The sequence below is a fragment of the Protopterus annectens genome, chromosome 2.part0 (assembly GCF_019279795.1).
Source record: "Protopterus annectens isolate FY-2018-M chromosome 2.part0, PAN1.0, whole genome shotgun sequence".
NCBI classification, from domain to species: Eukaryota; Metazoa; Chordata; order Ceratodontiformes; family Protopteridae; genus Protopterus; species Protopterus annectens.
Window position 1 is genome coordinate 985,961,411 of NC_056728.1, and position 21,134 is coordinate 985,982,544.

Sequence of the window (21,134 nt, forward strand, 5' to 3'; positions counted from 1 at the left end):
GGCCATCTGCTAAAGAAAAGAGCCATCCAGCCCGTCCCCCCAGACCAGATCGGATCAGGGTTCTACTCCAGGTTCTTTTTAGTGCCAAAGAAGACGGGGGAACTAAGACCAATTCTAGACCTTTCTCTCTTGAATCTGGCAGTCCCCAAGGAAAAATTCCGAATGGTCACTCTGCAATCTATTCTCCCCCTTCTGGGAGAAAATCACTGGATGTGCACGATAGACCTCAAAGATGTGTACTACCACATCCTGATGGACAGGCGCTCCAGGAGGTTCCTCCGCTTCTGGCTGGGAGCCAGTCACTACCAGTTCCGGGTCCTTCCCTTTGGTCTCACCACAGCCCCCAGGGTGTTCACCAAAGTATTAGCAGTGGTAGCGGCCCACCTGAGGCTTTAGGGGGTGCAGGTCTTTCCCTACCTGGACGACTGGCTTCTTACCGCCCCAACAAGGCATCTACTATTATTGGCGCGAGACTCCTTTCTCCATCTTGCTCCCCTTCTGGGCATTACAATAAATACAAAGAAATCCAACCTGGCGCCCACACAGCACTTAGATTTTATAGGGGCCAGGCTAGACACAAGGAGTTTACGAGCCTTCCTCACTGCGGACAGAGTTCAAAATCTGCAGCTCCAGGTGCGGGCCATTCTCCACTCAAGTTCTGTTCTGGCGGAGTTGGTCCTGAGGGCTCTAGGGTCCATGGCGTCTGCTATAGCACTTCTCCCTCTTGCCAGGCTCAATATGCGCATCCTCCAGTGGACTCTCTTAGTACAGTGGTCATACCTTGCTCTCCCTATGCATCATCCCATTGCGATCAGCAAGGCTTGCAAGCGGTCCCTCCTGTGGTGGCTTCACTCTCCAGATCTCCACGGGGGCCCATTTGTGCTTCTCCCCTCGCCACGGTGACCACGGACGCCTCCGCCTCGGGTGGGGGCATTTTGGCGGACCGTCCAAGGCACGTGGAACGATACAGAGACCTTACTGCATATCAACGTTCTAGAGATGAGAGCAGTGCTCTTAGCATTGCTAGCACTTCAGGACTTTCTTCCCTTGGGAACTATTGCGATTCAATCGGACAACATGTCTGTGGTCTGGTACATCAACAAGCAAGGGGGAACAAGGTCTTACCCCCTTTGTCGAGAAGCCATGAGAGTTTGGGAATGGGCAATCTCCACCAACCGCTTTCTAATAGCAACGCACATTCCGGGTCGGTCCAACATCCTGGCGGACAAGCTCAGTCACACCATTCTAACCCCTTACGAGTGGTCTCTCAATTTTCAAGTAGCGGAACGCATATTCGCACAGTGGAGAACTCCTTCATGCGATCTTTTTGCCTCTCCCTCAAACACCAAGTGCGACAGTTTTTTCGCTCTGATACCCCCTCCAGGAGGTTCTCCAAGAGACGCTCTGGTGCATGCTTGGCCACCCGGTCTTCTTTACGCTTATCCACCCTTGCCTCTGATGCTCCAAGTTCTTCAGAAAGCCTCTCTGGTGGGTTGCAGAATGATTCTCATTGCTCCGTTTTGGCCTCGACAGATCTGGTTCCCCTTTCTAAGGTCTCACTCGGTGAATCCTCCTTGGATTCTAGATCCCATTCCGGATCTGATATCCCATCCATCCTGCATACCTCCTCCGAATCTGGACAACCTGAAGCTGACCGCTTGGCTGCTCCAGTTCCACTCTTGATCAGGACTCCCGGTATTTCATCACCTGTTAAGGCAATTCTGGTGGCAGCTCATAAACCATCCACTAGGAAAGTCTACCGCAGCAAGTGGAAATGGTTTTCTTTGTGGGCGGAGCGGCAAGGCCTGAATCCCTTCACGGTTCCTCTCCCCTTAGTGCTTGACTTTCTAACCACTCTTTTTAACGATGGTGCCAGCAGTTCCACAGTCAAAGTACAACTGGCGGCAATTTCTCATTATCACATTGGCCATGACTCTAATCCTCTTATGTCAGCCAAGTTGTGTAAAATTTTCCTTAAAGGTACTTTTCTTCTCAGGCCCCCTGTAAAACAAGCGGTTCCTCCTTGGGACCTCTCTTTGGTTCTCCAGGCCTTGACCACCCCCCGCTTTCGAACCAGCGGCTACGGTGGATCTCAAATTCTTGTCTTACAAGACAGCCTTTTGGTAGCCATTATATCGGCCAAGAGAGTTTCAGAGCTTCAAGCATTATCAGCTAAACCTCCTTACTTGGTATTTCATCCGGACCGTGTTTACCTCAGGACCAACCGTCCTTTCTTCCTAAAGTTGCTTCTGAAGCAAACATAAATAGGTCCATAACCCTCCCTGTTTTCTTCCTAAATATGAAAACAAAGTTGAATACAAGCTTCACTCATTAGATGTCCACAGGCAACTTAGATTTTATCTAAACAGAACGGCTGGTCATAGGCAATCCGACCAGTTGTTTATTTCCTTTGCTAAATTTAATTTGGGCAAGCCAATTTCTAAAGTTTCTCTGTCTCGCTGGATTTCACAGTGCATCTTATTGGCTTATCAAGCTTCAGGAAGGCCCACACGGAGGTGTACATGCCCATTCAACCCGGTCAGTATCTACCTCGGCAGCCTTCAAGGCTAGGATTCCTCTAGATGATATTTGTGCAGCAGCCACGTGGGCTTCATCTCATACTTTTATTTCCCACTATAAGTTGGATCTTGCATCTAGGGGTAGAGCATCATTTGGCTCTGGTGCTCCGAAATATCCTTCCATGATGGCCGCCCAAGATTCAGGTAGCTGGGGACTCTGTCCCACAGGTTGCAGACAAATGAATCTCCTACTTCAGATTTAGAAGTTATGTACTCACCATAACGTTCCATCTGAGTAGGTGTATTCATTTGTCTGCAACCATCCCGCCCTCCTATCCCCCTGGCCTTTCAGTTTCCTGCATATTATCTGTTACCCTTTTCAGGGTGTTGTTGCTGTTGGCAAACTCGATCTGAGGTCATGAGGGTAGAGCAGGGCATTATGGGTGAGGGGAGGAGCTGAGAGCTTGGATCCATAGCTGGAAAACCATGCGGTTCGGATCCGATATCGGATCCAAAACCCACAGGTTGCAGACAAATGAATACACCTACTCAGATGGAACGTTATGGTGAGTACATAACTTCTAATTATGTGGTACATAAACAAGCAAGGGGGCACTCATTCTTATCCCCTCTGCAGACAAGCCATGACCTTGTGGAACACAGCTCTAACCTATCAAGTTCATCTGCAAGCGCAATTCCTGCCAGGAGAGAAAAACAAACTGGCAGACGACTTAAGCAGAAACATCATGGATCCACACAAGTGGAAATTATATCCACAAATGTTGAGAATGGTAACACAAAAATTGTGGAGCCCGGATATAGATCTGTTTGCATCCCCAAAGAACTGCCAGCTACAGAAATTCTGCACAAGGACGTACCACCCACAAGCATGGAAAGTGGATGCCCGCTCATTCAGCTGGAAAAACCTACAAGTATATGCTTTCCCACCACTACCTCTCATTCCAAAGGTACTCATAAAAGCCAGGCAAGAAAAGCCAAAGATAATCCTGATTGCCCCATACTGGCCACGCCAGCACTGGTACCCAATCTTAAAGAACTTAGCACAAGGTCCACCCTGGATTTTGCCTCAAATCCCACATCATCTGACTCAGCACAACAATCAGATACTTCACAGCCAGCTAAAGACTTTAAACCTGGCTGTATGGCAGATTCCTTAGTCAGGCAAGCAATGCCTCTCTCCAAAGCTCTTGTGGATGTCATTCTGGAGGCCAGAAGGCCTGGCACCAGGAAAGCCTATTCGGATAAATGGAAGAGATTCTGTGCCTGGAACCAGGCTCACAGCCTTGACCCTCTTGTCCCAAATATTCCTCAGATACTACAATATTTAACTGAGATGCTGAACAAAGGCCTCTCCTTTTCATCCATCAAGATCCACGTCTCTGCCCATTACAACACGAACCCACCTATTTTTTCTAATCCTTTGCTAAAACAGTACCTCAGAGGGGCTAAAAACATAAGACCGCCCCGTAGAGCACAAACTCCAACTTGGGACCTCAACTTCGTGTTGGAAAAATTAACTTTACCTCCTTTTGAGCCAGCTAGCTCAGCAGATTTAAAATATGTCTCTTGGAAAACTGCTCTGCTCCTGGCAATAACCTCAGCACGAAGAGTTTCAGAATTACAGGCACTAATGGCAGTGGAACCTTTCATCATTTTCCACCAAGACAGGGTGTCTTTATGAACAAACCCTACTTTTATGCCAAAGGTGGTATCAAGTGTGGCTCTAAACCAAACTATTTACTTGCCAACGTTTTATCCAAACCCATAGAATAAAGGAGAGAGGCTTCTGCATTCTTTGGACATACACAGGCAGTTACGGTTCTACTTGGACAAAACCAAAGCTTTCAGGAAAACTGAGCAATTGTTTGTAGCCTATGCTGCAGGAGCACAGGGAAAAGCCATTTCAAAACAGACCATTTCAAAATGGATAGGACACTGTATACGTTTCTGCTATACACACCATGGGAAAACTGTACCTAACAGCATTAGGTCTCATTCCACCAGGGCAACAGCCACTTCAACTGCCTACCTCAGAGGAGTACCTACCAAGGACATTTTGGAAGCAGCAAATTGGAGTTCTGTACATACCTTTACCAAGCATTACCATCTGCTTCTTTACTCTAAATCCAGAGCTGGCTTTGCCACTGCAGTGCTGCAGGACCTTATAGCCACCCCTAATGCCTTATAGAACCAGCCACCCTACCTAACTTTGGGATTCTACCCAAGTGTAATGACTGCAGCAGTGTAACACGATGAACATAGTACAGTTTTGTACCTACCATAAATGTAGATGTTCGAGTGTATACACTGCTGCAGTCCAGGTTACCCTCCCTCCTTCCCCTCTTACTTGCTGGTACGTACCCAAGTCTTCTACCCTTTACTACCTATGGGGAGTATTTGCTGGTAACTGAACATTTTTGATTGCTTTTCATATGTATGTTTTATTAGCAATTTGCATTGCCTATTTTTTTGGGGGCACCTGACATCTGGGGCAAGAAAAACTGAAGAAAATAGCGTCGGCTGCATCTTATATACTCCTGTCGGACTGATATCAGGGAAGAAGTGACAGCACCCGACGCCGGACCAAGACTTTGGAACTCAGGCCGACTGAGGGACTGCCTGACGGCAGGATAACCCCAAGTGTAATGACTGCAGCAGTGTATACACTCGAACATCTACATTTATGGTAGGTACAAAACTGTACTTTCCTGCTTATGTGGGGACACATTTTCTAGTTTTGATGCCAGGCTGTATGAACTTAAGAAGTGAGAGTGAAGGTTTCTACTTACATGAGGGCACACAAGTCTCCTTGATGCCAAAGAACATGGTCCTGGGAAACAAGGGTGGTGACTTCAGTTTACATGGGGAAACACTGGTCTGTATGATGCCAAGCTGCTTGAACTTAAGAAACAGTAATGGAGGGTTGCTCACTGGTCTCTTTGATGCCAAACTGTTGCTTGATGAGCATTATGTTGTTCTTTAAGCAGATAGCACCTGTAATAAGGGAAGTCTTGGTTGCTTCAACCCAACCAGCCACACTGATTCTGGTATTCAGAAGTCTTGAGTAGTCCAGGCTGTCTCATCTGTTTTCTGAGAAATGCAGGTTAGTTGCTCATTCATTTACAGCCAAGATGGCATCTCTGAGGGCAGTTTGGTCTTTCACAATTAACCTACGGGTGAAATTATTGTGCATATGTAGATTTTACCTTGTATTTGGTGTAAGAGTCAGTTGTTTTAATTAAATATCCTTTCTTTCTAGCATGCAGCTTGCCCACCTGTGGCTTGGGCCCTTGTCCTACAACACTGTCTCTCACTTGTCTTGATGTTTTTGGTCATTCTGTTTTGTCAGATCATAGTGTCTTCTTTAAGAAGCATGATTTTTCCATTGATTTTTAAAGGAGGCCTATGCAATGTCATTTGTTAATAAGTCTTTTCTTGACTCAGAAGACCTTGATAATAACCATCTCATCTTTTAAGTTTACATATTAGTAATGTTATTGAAAAGCTTCTTTATTAGCAGATTAATTAATTTCTAAAGGAGTATCTACTCATGACCCATTCCATTCTAAATTCTGGTGTAGACATGCAACTGAGACACCCTTATTCAAGTTATGATGATCTTCTAATGAAAAGGGATACATTTTATTATTTCATCTTGATCTGTTTGGATGTTTATGTAGGAAACCATGGCATTTGTTTGACCCTCTACAGATGTACCAAAGGGCCTCTGATGTTCTAAGTTGATTTGCTTTCTACCACTTTAAATATACCCAGAATATGCAGTTTATTCAGTTACCATTCTATTTCTAGTGTCATAGAGGGTCTTTTATTATTCTCTGTATATATGCTTCCACTTGGAAAACTTACTAGGGGGAAGGGTTTCCTGCAGCTATGCAGACAGTGCAGAACATTAACTTTTTTTTTCTCAAGATAAAGTAACTATGATGAATTCCCTCAGTGAGGCCTTGGATTGTTCAGAAAAATTGAAACACAACCATCAGAAGATCAATCCTTCCAAGGCAGTGGCCATCATGACTGCTCCTGCAACTCTTTGGAACTCATTATGCTCCTCATACAGATGACCACTGCAGTCATAATCCTTACAACAAGTATTTGCTGAATATGCTATATCCAGCTTCTGAACTGATCTCCAGAGCTTTCTGCAGCTAGCTCTACAAGTGTGGCTCCACCCTGACAGATGCCAGACTGGTGCTAGGTATAAATAGCGGACATATTCAAACTGTGCCTTCAGTTCTCTTTGAGGCTGCAAAATGATAGGTTTGGGATCCCAATTTGGGATTTACTTCCTTAATTCTTATTTAGTGCTCATTCTTAATTAAAATGCAAGTGAAGATTGTCATACATTTATTGTACACGTATGATGATGTAAAGTTGAATAGTATTCATTCAATAATTTTTTCTGCATGCATGTCTGTGTGCCAAGAAGCACTTTATTGCACGGTAGTAGATCTCTACAACACTACACTGTTTTATTTTGTGCTTCACTCATTTGCAGATGTTGATGTTAGAGAAAGATGTTTACAGTAAGTGCTTACTTGTGCTTCTTACCATGTCCTAGTGTTAGACAGCCACTCCCCTGCTTAAAACAGTAGTGTACTTTTTAAGTAGTATATGTTTTATCATTTTATTTCTATGTGTATTTTTTCTATGCAGATGTGGCAGACATTTTTAGCTTTGGGGATCAGAATTTTTTTTTTTGGCTCTGCTGCTTGCTAACTGTCAGATCTTCTGTTGTGGTCTATCGTCCCATTAATTTCCTTCACACAGCGAGAGCTGACTGATAAGGGTTTTCATTCAGACAGTCTCCATGGATGGTTTGAGGTTTTTTTTCCACTTTTTCATTGGCCCTGAATGCACTTGGTGAAATGCTGGGCAGGAGCTATGTAAGGGAATGAATGAAGATGATGTCCTGTCACTTCCATAAGGGTATGTATACCTTATAAACAGCCCAGCCCCTCCCCATGCTACATGATTGTACTCTCTACATTCCCTATCAAAGAAATCACTTGCTGCTGTGTGCCTTAGAGGAAAGGCAAATGAGTCACTCCCCTGCACTTCATACAAGTCCTCTAGGCTGTGTTCCTTTAGTGATGGTTTGCTGAGCTTAACCTGTCTTATCATCACTTTAGTGAAACTGCTGTTTCCTTTATTGAAGATTTAGTGACCATGGAATTTTCTCTTGAGTGGGGGATATAATTGGACTCCTCTTCATGGGGTAATTGTGCTTTCTCGTCCTTTTTGAGAGTTTATCATTTTGTTTAATTGTGATGAAATGATACTATGCAAAGTTGGCTGCATGCAAATGTACGATGTCCTTGCTAACATTTGAATACCTTGGACTTAATTGACATATCTACAAGAAGTTGAAATAACAAATGTTTTTTATTGACTTTTTACTGTAATGAACTTTACTGTGTCTTAAGGTGGATGGAATAAACCTGCAAGGATTCACAAACCAGCAGGCAGTGGAAGTCTTACGTCATACAGGCCAGACAGTTTGCTTGACTTTGGTGAGGAGAGGTCATAGGCAGGACAGATTGATGGCACCATTTGAAGAAGCCAATATAAATGTTGAAAAGGATGCAGCCCCAAAAGTTTTGAAGAGTAACACAGGTAAAGGTGTAGCATTTACAATTTCCTTATGAGAATATGGTAGTTGTAAAGTGCATTTTTTCTACAACTGTAATAAAAACATCATGAGTTTGGAGAGTAACTGAAGCTAATTAATTGTAATTCCCCTTCTTTTTAGAAAGCTGCTAGTTGTTTTCTTTTGCAAAGATGTAGAAAGACTTACTTTTAGTTTTCTGTTCTTCAAACGTTTTATTATATTTTATGGAAACTTTTTCACTTGTACTGAATCATGTAGACATTTTGATGTCTTTTTCTGTTGGGACTTGATCATCTTCTGCATGGCCCTTACCAATAGATAAGTAAGGGAGACTGCATTTGTTACATAGCCATAACGCTCTGTGACATTTGATGATCTCTTGAGGTTGGTAAGATATCCAGTTAGACTAGTCTAAGGTAGTTAATTAAGACCGTCACTTTGGTAGACTTTGATGCAAGTCCAGAAAAGACAAAGCCTGCTTTCATTGCGGGTGAGTTTTTTCTCGCAAACTTTGATACTTCACTGTACAGAGAAATCTAGTATTTAAGTGATGCTGTCTGGCAGTTTTAGACTTTTTATAGCTAAACTTAACCATTAGTCATGACATGAGAATAATTATATACCCATATGATATGTGGTAATTCTGTTAAATTCAAGGATTTCATGAATATTCTAGGAGCAAAGGATAGTTTGTGCAGTAAAATCAGAAGAAGAAGACAAGTATTCTTTTAAAACTACACCATAGGAACATTTTCCAAAGCTGTGGAATTTGTAATTAAATATACTGTATTGTATGCTCAGATAGCAAAACCAAACTCCTCTTTAAAGAGGTGGGAGAAATTGGTGACGTTTTGCAGTATGTGAAAAGCACTGAGATTGTTTAGGTCCAAATTGGTCCTAAGTTTTCATGTCTTGCGCAACATCAGAAGAAACCTGGATTACCAGGCTCATGCGAAGAAGGTAAGCATGTGTCTAGAAGGGGGATAGATGTTCAGATGAACTTTCTCATGTTATGGGTATGGGGAACAGCATGTAACTGCTCAGTATAGTCCTGTGGCAGACATTAATCACCCAGAAATTTACAGTTGTCATCTCTATTGATAATAGGATGTTAGGAGGTTTCTAGGCTAATGGCCCTGGGACCCTTACAAGCCAGCCATGTTATATGCTTGTTTCCTTACAGATGTAGTCTATATTTGTATGCAAATGTGTGATCAGCAAAGACTGCCCTTCAAGGAGGGACACAGGTGAAACCCTTGGGGTAAATTTGCAGTTTCCCATCCAGTTGCCCAGGTTATGCTCAAATACGGTCATAGAGGAGTCTGTTTACTGTGAATTAGTAGTTTATTCCAGAGAAGTGGCAATGACTAGGAGACGTATCTGTTTCTCCAGCAATTCCTTTTTATGTCACAAGCCAGTTTAAGGTCCCTAGATTGCGTGAATCTTGTCCCATTTGACTTGCAGATGTGTAGCATTTCCATTAAGGCAGAATCTGGGACTGCTGTGTAGGCCAGGCACAAGTCGCCTCTAAGCAGTCTGATACAGAGTACAGTGACAGTGATTTCAGTCTGTCTCTGTTGGACATGTGCTGAAGACCCTGCATTTTCTTAGTGAGAAACCTCTGAGGTCTGTCCAGTTGCTGCAGGAGTCTGGTGAGGTACTTACAAAAGGGAGCATTGTACTCCATTATTGGTCTGATGAGGTACAAGTACAGGGGAATTATAACCTCCTTTGCTCTGGATATTATGCCTTTACTTATGAGGTGTGCAGTGCAGAAGGGCTTCCTCACCACTGTGGACACATGCTGATCAAAGTTAAGTCACCTATCAACCTGTGTTCCCAAATCTCTCACCACTGAGTTTTGAACTTAGGGGGTTGTTATTGCAGGGACATCTCCCTTGCCGAAGGGAATGATAATGCATTTTTTTGCATTGAGTTTAAGACCGTGGCTTTGGCACCAATCATTTGTGTGCGTAAGCCCATTTTGTAGTATGTTGACGTTGTTCTGGGATTCACTGATTGCCCCCAGTTTGCAGCCGTCAGCGAACTTTGTCAGCCACATGCCATCTATGTTTGCCTGAATGCCTGAGAAATAGATTCCAAACAGTAGAGGGCCCAGCACTGATCCCTGTGGAACACCACCAGTAACAGGTCTGCTGGTAGAGGTGGAATCCCCAACTTTGACTGTGTGTGCTGTGTTGGTGAGCCAGTTGGCTGCCCACCTAATGATGTATGAGTTGATCCCCCGCTGGGTGAGTTTCTCAATGATGCCTGAGTGGGGCATTGTGTCAGAGACCTTGGCTAAGTTAGATAGGCAGTATGTACTGATTTGCCTTCATCCAGGGCTTTGGTGACATTCTCGAAGTCCACCAGGTTTAACAGACATGATCTACCCTTGACAAATCCAAACTGGGTTGGGTCAAGAGTTTATTAATAAGATCCATGATAATTCTCTCTATGGCCTTGTAGATAGGGCTGGTTAGGCTTATGGGCCTGTAGTTCCCAGGGTTGGTTGATAGACCTCCTTTGTGCAAGGGAGTAACTGTTTCTTTTTTCCATTCGGCTGGGACAAAGCCAGTGTTTAGACTGTTGTTGAAAAGAGAACCTAATTATTCAGCTAACTCGTCTTTTAGACCATTTCGTACACAGCCTGGGATGTTGTCATGGCCCTTAGAGTCTGTATACGGCCTTGAAGAGTTCGGTTATGACCTGCCCTTTGGAGATACTAGGTGGAGGACTGGTGATTGGTAAGCTATGGGATATGATTGGTGGGGATGGGGGGCGGGGGTGAAGTTTTCACCAAACCTATCTGCTAGCAGGTTGGCTATTTCTGCAGGTTCAGTGTGGGTTATACTGACCACTACTAAATCTGGGCCTTCCCATTTAGATTTCAGATGTAGCTAAAGAATGCCTTATGATTGTCCTTTGCTAGGGATGCTAATTTAGTTTTGTAGTTAGCTTTAGAGGATTTTACAAGATGTCTAATTTGCGTGCACAAACTGTAGAGTGTGTTCTTCCACTGCTGAAACCTGTCACTCTTGCTTTTGGGATAGCATTTTCTTCCTCTTATTGTGTAACTTATTTGTGCTGGATGTGAACCAGGGTGGCTTGTTTTTTTCTTGAGAACCTTGTTTTGATCCTATCAGGTACACCTGAATCAGTACATTTGTATAGGTGTTTATACAGGGCATTGGTGTATACTTCAGTATAGGAGTCCTTGCTGTCGGTGGGTCCATGGGGTTTGAAACAATTAATGCTATCATTTAGCATGCTGTAGTTTGCGTTGGTGAAAATTTTCAACCTGATAGCACCTGAGTGGGGATCAGGTATGATTGTTGCTTTGAACGAGACTGATTTATGATCAGACTTTACTAGGGGGGCCCCACACATGGGGTGATGCTGAGATCACGCATGTTGGTGAGTACTAGGTGGAGGACATTTGTGTACCTGGTGGTGATGCAAACTATCTGTTCCAGGACATTTGTGTTAACAGAGTCCAGAACTTTTGGGTGAGCATGTTTGTCCTCGTTTACGTTTCCCAATCGATGGAAGGATAGTTAGTCACCCTTAACCAAAATATTTGGCTGTATTATGTGTGACTCAAGTAGGTCCAGGTAGGCAGTGTGGTTATCATGGTTCATGGTGGGGGACATATAGCTAACAATGACATGGAGGGGGATCTTTTCTACAGTTAGTTGTACTTTGAGTAACTCTGGGAGGTCGTTCCGTTTAGCCAGTCTTGAGGTGTATTTATCTTTGATGAAGATTGATACTCCTCCTCCTTTGGTTCTTTCACGTTCATTTTGTGGTCAGAACATGTGGAAGGCATTGTAGCCTTGCATGGTCAGGGCACTTTTGGCAGCCTTGAACCATGTTTCAGTGATTGCACAAACATTAGTGTCTTTCAGTGAGTGCAGTTTCTGATTTAGACTCCTAGCATTAAGCAGCAAAACCTTGAGTTTGTCTTTAGAGGATATTTTTACGTTGGAAATGTTGTGCTTTTGACTTTGCCTAAAAAAGGGACTATGGGGGAGGCAAGTACCTTTGCCAGTAACCGAAAGCCAAGAGGTAACAGATGAAGACCATTTCTGGCAAAGCAGTGTGGTCTATTGACCATATTGTGTCAGACTTACAGGTACTGGATCCTCCTGGATTGAAACCAGAAGCTAAGCCAGTTGTTAAAGTTAGTAATTGTTTTTCTGTATTGTGGCATCATCCTAGGTGAAAGTAGAAAGCTGCTTAAGGCTGGGGTATACCTGCCTGGGACACATAGTCAGAGAACTCGGTCATGTCTCTCTTCATATAGTCCATTGAGGTGCGCCTCAAGTTGTTCACTCCAACATGGACTGTGACAGAGTCATAACAGTATTTGTTGTTGAAAGACTTGAGTGCGTGCCTATCAACTGACAGACAGCTAACCGTGACCTTCTCCTTGTCCAGCCTGTTGAGTGGGACATCTGTGTGTCTCACAATGGAGTCACCTATGACCAAGACCTTTGGTTTTGAGGTGTTTTGCCATAGGGGCTTGTTGAGTGAGACACCAATGTGTGTGTTTTCATGTGTAGTGATTCTGCTGGAACTGTACTGCCTGTAGACTTGTTTGCTGTTGGGAGGTCTTTGCTCTTTAGGTATACTTTTGGAGATTACTTCCACGTATGTGGGTTTGTGAGTTGTTCACTTTGTTTATGTAAGAGGTGAAGTATCTGTGCCGACAAACCTGTTCAGTGTCTAAACAGAGAACATATATTCTAGATTCAAAGTATAGATGCATCTCTCACATGTTGAATTTGAATGTTTTAGGAGTAGTAGATTGTAGCTGGTACATTGCCTCAGGATGCCCATTTCGATCCAGCTGGCTGGAGAAACAGTGGGAAACTGTCTGTCCATTATGTTTGGAGCATTCTAAGACAAGTATTGGGGAGTAAGCTAGATGGATCAGGTTCATTTGTAGGACCAGCAGTAATTAACTATTTATGAAGACTTAGAGGTGGAGACCTGCAGCAATGCCACAAAATGCACAGTTGAGTTGTTCTCCAAGCAGTGGTGTGCAACTGAGTGATGCACAAAAAAAGCAGGGAAGCCTCTGAAGGTTCACAAGCAGTGAACTAGGGGAAAATTTGTCTTTCAAAGGCTTTGTGCCTATAATCGTCTATACTAACCCCCACTGCACATGTGGAGCTGCGGGCAAATGTGGGGATTAAGTAGAAGCGAAGTTAAGCACTTTTTAAACAAGCTAACCAGTAGGAGTCTAGATCAGAAACTGCACTCATTGGAAGCACTCCTTACTTTGGAAGATGTTGATGTTTGTGCAGTGCCTTACTCCAGTAATGCCGAGCCTTACTCCAATAATCTTCATTTGGATGAGTCCTTGGCTACACTCTTCTGCCACAAGGGTGCAGGGGGCCCTCTTTTGTGAAGGATAGTTGCATTTACTGCTCAAATAATGCCAAATGAACTAGATTCAGCAAGTCTAAATCCAGCCTGTGCTAAAGTGCAGCAAAAACAGCGAATAACAGTTAAAAAATAAGCAGCAGCCCAGTGAAATACAGTAAATAACAGATTAAAAGTGCAATATAGGCTAAGTAGATACTTATTTCTTTGTAGATAACACGGATGCTTTGGATTAGGTAATGATACACAGCAGGTCTGGGGTTAGACGCCAACCTCTGAGCAGCTCTGGTAAACAGTGCGCAAACCCGCTCAAATGTGTGGATTAAATAGAAGCGAAGTTAAGCACTTTTTAAACAAGCTAACCAATAGTAATGATCAGTACTGAGCCTTTTTCCAACAGTCTCCACTTGGATGGGTCCTTGGCTACACTTTTTTGCCACAAAGGGGCAGGGGCCCTTTTTTGTGAAGGATGGCTGGATTTAGTGCTCAGATAATGCCAGACAGATTAGATTCAGCAAGTCTGAATTCAGATTATACTAAAGTAAGTAGTACAACAAAAACAGCGAAAAACCAGTTAAAAAATAAGAGACAATACAGTAAAATACAGTAAATAATAGATTACAAGTGCAATGCAGCATAAATAGATACTTATTTTTTTGCAGATAACATGGATGCTTTGGATAAGGTGTGGTTACACAGCAAATCTCTAGCTAGACGCCAACATCTGAGCAACAAATGTTGGGATTAAATAACACTTGACTTCATGATCAGATAATGCTAAACAGACTAGATTCAGCAAGTCTGAATCTAGCCTATGCTAAAGTAAAGAGTGCAGCAAAAACAGCGAAAAACAGTTAAAAATAAGCAGCAACAGAGTGAAATACAACAAATAAAAGTGTAAAGGTGCAATGCAAGATAAATAGATATTTATTTGCAGATAACACTGATGCTTTGGATTAGGTGTGGATACAAAGTAGATCTGTGGCTAGACACAAACCTCTGATCATGGGTAATGATTCCTTCAGCCACCTGCTGTGAGAAGCAAAAATCAAGAGTTGGCCTGGAACTAAGTCAGGTGTATTTTCTGGTGTCTTGGAATACATGTTGACAGTAACATGACCTTTGATTACCACATGTCGCTATGGTGAGGAAGTCATTCTACATTGTACAAGCTATATAAGTAAGAAAGTAAGACTAATGCTACTCAAAACTCTCCTTAGCATGGAGAACATCAATATCTGTGCAGTAACAGAAACCTGGTTCAAGGCTCCCGAGAGTACCCCAGCACTACCAGGTTATACCTCATACCATGCTTTTCGGCCCCAAAACTTGGACCGAACCACAAAAGGAGGGGGAGTATCAATATTTGTCAAAGATACCCACACCTCCAGGTTGGTGGCACAGCACGAAGCATCAGAAACTATCCATGTGCCACTAACAGTGGGTAAAACTGCCTTCCAGTTTATAGCCTGCTACAGACCACCCTCCCAAACCCAGGAACCCCACTCGGCCTTCCTGAGAACACTGGAAAATATGAAGGTCTCTCCAAACACCATTATATTGGGCGACTTCAACTACCCAAACATAGACTGGGAGCATTACTCTAATTCCAACACCCTAGCCCAAAGGTTCCTAGAATTTATAAACTCAAATGCTATGGAACAACTTGTTACCACCCCCACAAGAGGGGAAAACATACTGGACCTGATCATCACCAACATGGGGACTCTATGCTCCAGACCAGAAGTGTATCCCTCATTGGTAAGATCAGACCATAAACTAATCTCACTGAATATTCACATCCCGACCCCACCCCCTGCCCAGAAAACCACAGTGAAAAACTTCTCTAAAGCAAATTTCACACTCCTCAAAACCGAGGTGGAATCCTTCAAAGCCCTCGGGCCTGTGGAAAATACGGCCCAGACTGCAGAATCCTTTATAAACGCATTCTATGAACACCTTCAGGAATGCATGGATCATGCAATCCCAAATAAAACCAAGTCCCAGTCCTCCAAAGGCAGACGTCCTATCTGGTGGACCTCAGCCATAAACAAACTATACAATAGAAAAAGAAAATTACTACATGATAGAGCAAAATCCCAAAAAGGGAAGGCATCTCTGATCAGTATTAGCAAAAAACTACGGGCACTCATAAAATCGTCTAAGGCCAGCTTAGAGAGAAAAATTGCACAGGACACTAAGGATAATCACAAGGCTTTCTTTAGTTATGTCAGGAACCTGGGTGAGAATTCACAGATATGCTCAAAATTGGTCCAAAATGACAAAAAATACACCAAACCCACAGACATTGCCAACATCCTAGCTGACAGGTTCAGCACAAACTCCCCCCCCCTCTTCCCACCAAAAGGGCAAATATCTGTCCCAGCAGTATGCTGCCCCCCTGGCATCTCAGATGCTCAGGTAAGAGCCGCCCTCTCCAAAGCAAAAAACGCAGCATCAATGGGACCAGACGGTGTCCCGGGCTGCGTCCTACATGGACTCCAAGAAGAGCTAAACCCAAACATAAAACTACTGTTCAGTCTCAGCCTTACTACAGGATATGTACCCAAAGAGTGGCGTACAGCAACAGTGGTCCCTCTCCACAAAGGTGGTGCCTCAACAGATCCTGGAAACTATCGGCCCATAAGCCTGACTAGCTTGGTCTGCAAAGCTATGGAAAAGATCATCATGGACCTAATAAATAAAGATATTGGGGACCTACAGACACTGGATCCTACCCAGTTCGGCTTTGTTAAGGGCAGATCCTGCCTCTTAAACCTGGTCGATTTCTTTGAAACAGTCACCAAGGCCATTGACGAGGGGAAGGTGGTCCACACAGCCTACCTGGACCTCGCAAAAGCCTTCGATACAATACCCCACTCGGGCATTATAGATAAGCTCACCAGCTTAAATATAAACCCCTATGTCACTAGATGGGTTGCAAACTGGCTCAAGGACAGAACCCACATGGTTAGAATTGCTGGAGCCATGTCAGACTCCAAACCAGTTACAAGTGGTGTCCCACAAGGCTCAGTCCTGGGACCTCTCTTGTTCAGTATATATTTCACGGAGGTACAGGCCAACACGGAAGGACTGTGGCTGATCAAGTTCGCAGATGACTGCAAACTGGGCGCCATAATCGACTCTCCAGCCAACACAAGCATCCTCCAAAAGGGCCTCATAGAAACAGACAACTGGTGCCAGAGCCATGGCCTCAAGCTAAACGCCAAAAAGTGTATAGTCATCACCTTTGGCAAAAACAAAGTGCCCACAAATTACTACATAGGTGGTAAATCCATTAAGTACGGAAGAAGTAATTAGGGACCTGGGGACCCAAGTTGATAGCAACCTCTCATTTGACAACCACGTGGCCAAAGTGGTTAGAAAAACATTTTATATAGCCCACCTAATCATGAAGGGATTCACATCTAGATCAGGGGAGGTCATCATGCCTCTTTACTCATGCCTCATCAGGCCCATAATTGAGTACAATGCCTCTTTTGGGATGTACCTTACCAGACACCTGCAGCAACTGGAAAGACCCCAAATGTACCTCACCAAGAGGATCAAAGGGCTCAAACAGATGCCATATGCTGCCCGGTTAAAGAAACTACAGCTCTACTCAGTGGCATACCGCCTGCTCAGAGGCGATCTGTGCCTGACATATAAAGCCATGTCCAACCTGGAATTAATGGACATGCTGCACCTCAGAAAATCCAAATCCCATCGAGCTACGCTCGAGAGACTTGAACCTCAGCACTGAAATAAATAGGACATGCTGGAGGGACAGATTCATAACCCAGAGGCTCCCTTCACTCTGGAATAAAATCCCAGTCCAGGTTAGGCAGAGTCCCTCATTGACTCTCTTCAAGAGGAATCTTGATGAGTGGATGGGAGATCATAGGTTTACCCCGGGTATCACTTCTGTGTCACTGTTAGACAGAGGCACAGTATACTAACCTCGAAAAAAGGCATAGCAAAATTAATTTAAAATGGGTGGCGAAAGCCAAACACACTCTGGCTAGGCTTATAAATGCCCTAGGGCAGATACGCTAGTATGAACCTATGGCGTTCAGGTCCAAAATGGTCATTGTTCCAGTGTAACTGGCTTTCATCAGACCAGCCATCAAGTACAATGTGTCCCTCGGCAATTTCTGACCAGGCACTTGTAACAGTTTGAGAGACCAAAGAATTTACTCACAAGAAGAATACAGAGACAAAAGCAAAAGTCCTATGCAGACTATCTCAAAGCTCTGTCTCATACAGACTTTTGCAAAGCAATCTATGTCTAGCCTACAAGGCATTCTCTGATCCCGCACTGATGTGTTGCACATACACAAAACAGTTAGCATCAGAAATGGCTGATGTTCTTCGTGTTTCACTGTTGCAGTCATCACATTTGGGTTATCCCTGCCAAGGTAGCCCTCTGCCGGCCTGAATACTAGAGGCTTAGTATTTCTGCATCCCTTGCTGTTGCTTCAGGACTGACGTCAGGTCGTCAGTAGTATAAACTAAGACAGCCGACACCATTACATCAGTCTTATTTGCCATGGAGCCCGAAGCAGAAGCAGTTCGCACGAGTGCCAGTCGGCCGCTACCTGAGTTTCGTCTACAGAATTGAAGTTGAAGTCTTCTAAAGCTAAGTACCCCATTAGGAATCCTTTTTCTTGCACTAACCGATGTCAGAAAAAGTTAATTATTGTCTCGCCTGTGGAAACAAGTACCACACCAAGACTTTCATTCTTACTGCGTCACTTGTTTAGGCCCAGACCACAACGTCACCCGTTGTCGCTTCTGTGCTTTGTTCAACGCCAGAACTATCCATTGTCGGGCCCTTATTGTAGTTAGATTTTTTTTGCTTACAGTCCTCGAATTTCAATATGGCTTTGGTGAGCCATCCGACAGCAGATCTTCCGAAAAAATGTAAAGAAAGACAGAGACAGACCGCACAGGTCCAAACCTACCGATGACGCTTCCGTTAAGCTAGTCAGTTCTCCCGTCCTCAGTGAGGCGCTTTCACAGCCCATGATGTCCACTTCTGTGGGTTCACAGGCCGCTACCTAGATCGGAATCCGGTATGCCGCAAAACTCTTCTTCGACTAAAGATCCTGTGGCCGTCTCTACCTTGGATGGGTCCGGAGCCGCTGAGCAGGAACCGGCTTCCAAGGAAGTCCTTCACACTACAGATTCTCAACACAAACCAGCATCTTTGTTCGCGACTACCGTTCTTTCAGAAATGACCGAGTTTCATAGGCCCAGGGCATGAAGCACACCCAAGAATCCGATGACCCAATCTCTGGCACTTGCTTCCTTGCCTCAGTCTCAAATGCTTAAAATGGTGGAAGACCTTATCATGCTGATCAGGGGAAGCCAAGCTACCCCCTCCAAAAGGAAGAGAGTTCTGTCCGCTGTAGTTTTGTCTGAACAAGAGTGTGATGCATCTGAATATGAATACATGCAATCCCTCGCTACTTATGAGGATTTTGATGCAGAGGACTCCATCCCTTCAGCCTCTCCCCCAGAGGATTTTTCCTTTGGGGAAATCCTTCATACCTTAAGGGAGCATTTTCAGTGGGAGAGTCAAGACTACCCTGTCTAAAAAGAGACTCAGGGAATTCTTAGATCTTCCACAGCACAGACCCTTGGCCATCCCCCCAGCCCTGGATGTTGTGGAGGATGTTTTCCTGGAATCCAGCTTGACTCCTGACACCCTCCCTACTGCATCCAGAAAACCAGACAGGTACTACAGAGTCCCTGACTCTCTCAAATTTCTTTTAAAATATCCTACTGCTGACCCTGAGGTAATTTCTCAAGGGCCTAAAGGGATTAATGCAACCTCTGCTAAGAATCCCACCCCCTAAAATAGGGATTCCTGCACTAGACAGATTGGGTAAAAAAAGTATACACCTCAGCTGCTCTTGCTATCCAGGCACTATATTGTCAGTTCCATACGCAAAAATTTCAGCAACATACCCTGGAACTCCTCAAACAAAAAATGTCTTCCTTTCCTGCTTGTGCATAATCTAAAGAGTTACAAGAGTTAATGCATTCTGCAAGTCAGGTAACTAAACACACCTTGCACTGTGGTTTTGATGCCCTAGAAGCTTCTTGCAGGGCAGCAGTCACTGAATCTGTCATTAGAAGGCATGCATGGCATAAGGAACAGCCCCTGCCAGACCATGTCAAATATAAATTGTTGGATGCCCCCTTGCACAAGACAACTTATTTGGCACTAAGGCAAAAGAGGTCTTAAAAATATGGAAAAAAAGTGAAATCTATGCAGACAATTAAGGATTTCTTATAGGTCCAACCCAGGTTCAGCAGGCATTTTCCCACCAAGCACTGGTCCTTTCCTGCTCCCACTAAGCCAGACAGCAGCCACAGGGAATGCAGAGATCTAAACAGTGGACTACTTCCACTTCAAAACCAGTGAGTTCTAAGCCACCCCCTTATTTGTAAGAACTCACAATGACTCACCTCCTTCACCCCCCTCCCTCTGCCCACCTTCACTTACCCGTAGGAGGAAAACTCTCCTTTCACGCAAGCACATGGGTCACCATTACCAGTGACCACTGGATTCTCAACATAGTGTCTCAAAGATGCAAATTTTCCTTCCACACCCTTCCAACCCCAAAAAGGTTCCCAGATCTACCTCCAAACCAGTGAGCAGAGGCTTAAAAGCAAATCCTTTCCCTGCTTTCTATGAGGGCAGTAGAACACATTCCTGCAGAACAGATAGGCCAAGGTTTCTACTCCAGACTGTTTCTGGTGCCCCGAAAAGAGGGCACCTGGCAACCCATCCTCGATTTATCCATTCTAAACACCTTTGTGGTGATCCCAAAATTCAAAATGCTCACCCTCTAGCAGCTGCTACCCATGCTGTCCAAGGACACTTGGCTAGATCTAAAAGAGGCCTACCTCCACATTCCTATCAGGGAGTCATGCAGGAAATATCTCCGTTTCAGGGCAGGATCTCAACACTTTCAGTTCTCTGCGCTTCCCCTTTGGCTTATCTACTGCTCCCAGAGTTTTCACAAAATGTCTGGCTCTGGCCATTGCCTTTTGCAGACAAAGGAATATCCAGATTTATCCATACTTAGACGACTGCCTTATTCAGGCAGACAGCCAGGAAAAGCTTCTCAAGCACTTGGCCTTTGTAAAGACGCTACTAAACTCCCTAAGGTGCACAATCAACAAAAAGAAATCCAAACAGGTGCCCACCCAAACGGATTATATTCCTGGAAGCAAGCCTGGACACAGCATCTCAGATGGCATTCCTTATACCAGAAAAACATTTTTTTCTGACAACCTACTTCTCTCAACTAGCCACCAGACTCCAGTTATCTGCAGGGAAGATCCTGCAAGCTCTGGGGTTCATGCCGTCTTGCATATTACTCATTCCATATGCCAGACTGCATATGAGGAAACTTCAATGGCACCTAAAAAAGCCTTTGGTGTCAACACTCTCAAGACCTGGAGACTCTTATACCTGTAATTCCTTGCCTCAGAAAAGATTCTCTTTGGTGGGCAACAGCATGCTTCCACAATAAGAGACTACCTTTCTCACTGCCAAG

General features: G+C 44.2%; 1 protein-coding gene across 8 annotated transcripts in view; it reads left to right on the forward strand.

The window, feature by feature from the left end:
• MPDZ (multiple PDZ domain crumbs cell polarity complex component) overlaps positions 1 to 21,134 on the forward strand; it is a 3,829,210-nt gene that overhangs the window by 1,017,106 nt on the left and 2,790,970 nt on the right. For all 8 annotated transcript variants that reach the window (XM_044061234.1, XM_044061239.1, XM_044061240.1 and 5 more), the window contains exon 11: positions 7,985 to 8,174. In XM_044061234.1, the coding sequence (XP_043917169.1) occupies positions 7,985 to 8,174 (190 nt within the window). The remainder of the gene's footprint in view (positions 1 to 7,984; positions 8,175 to 21,134) is intronic.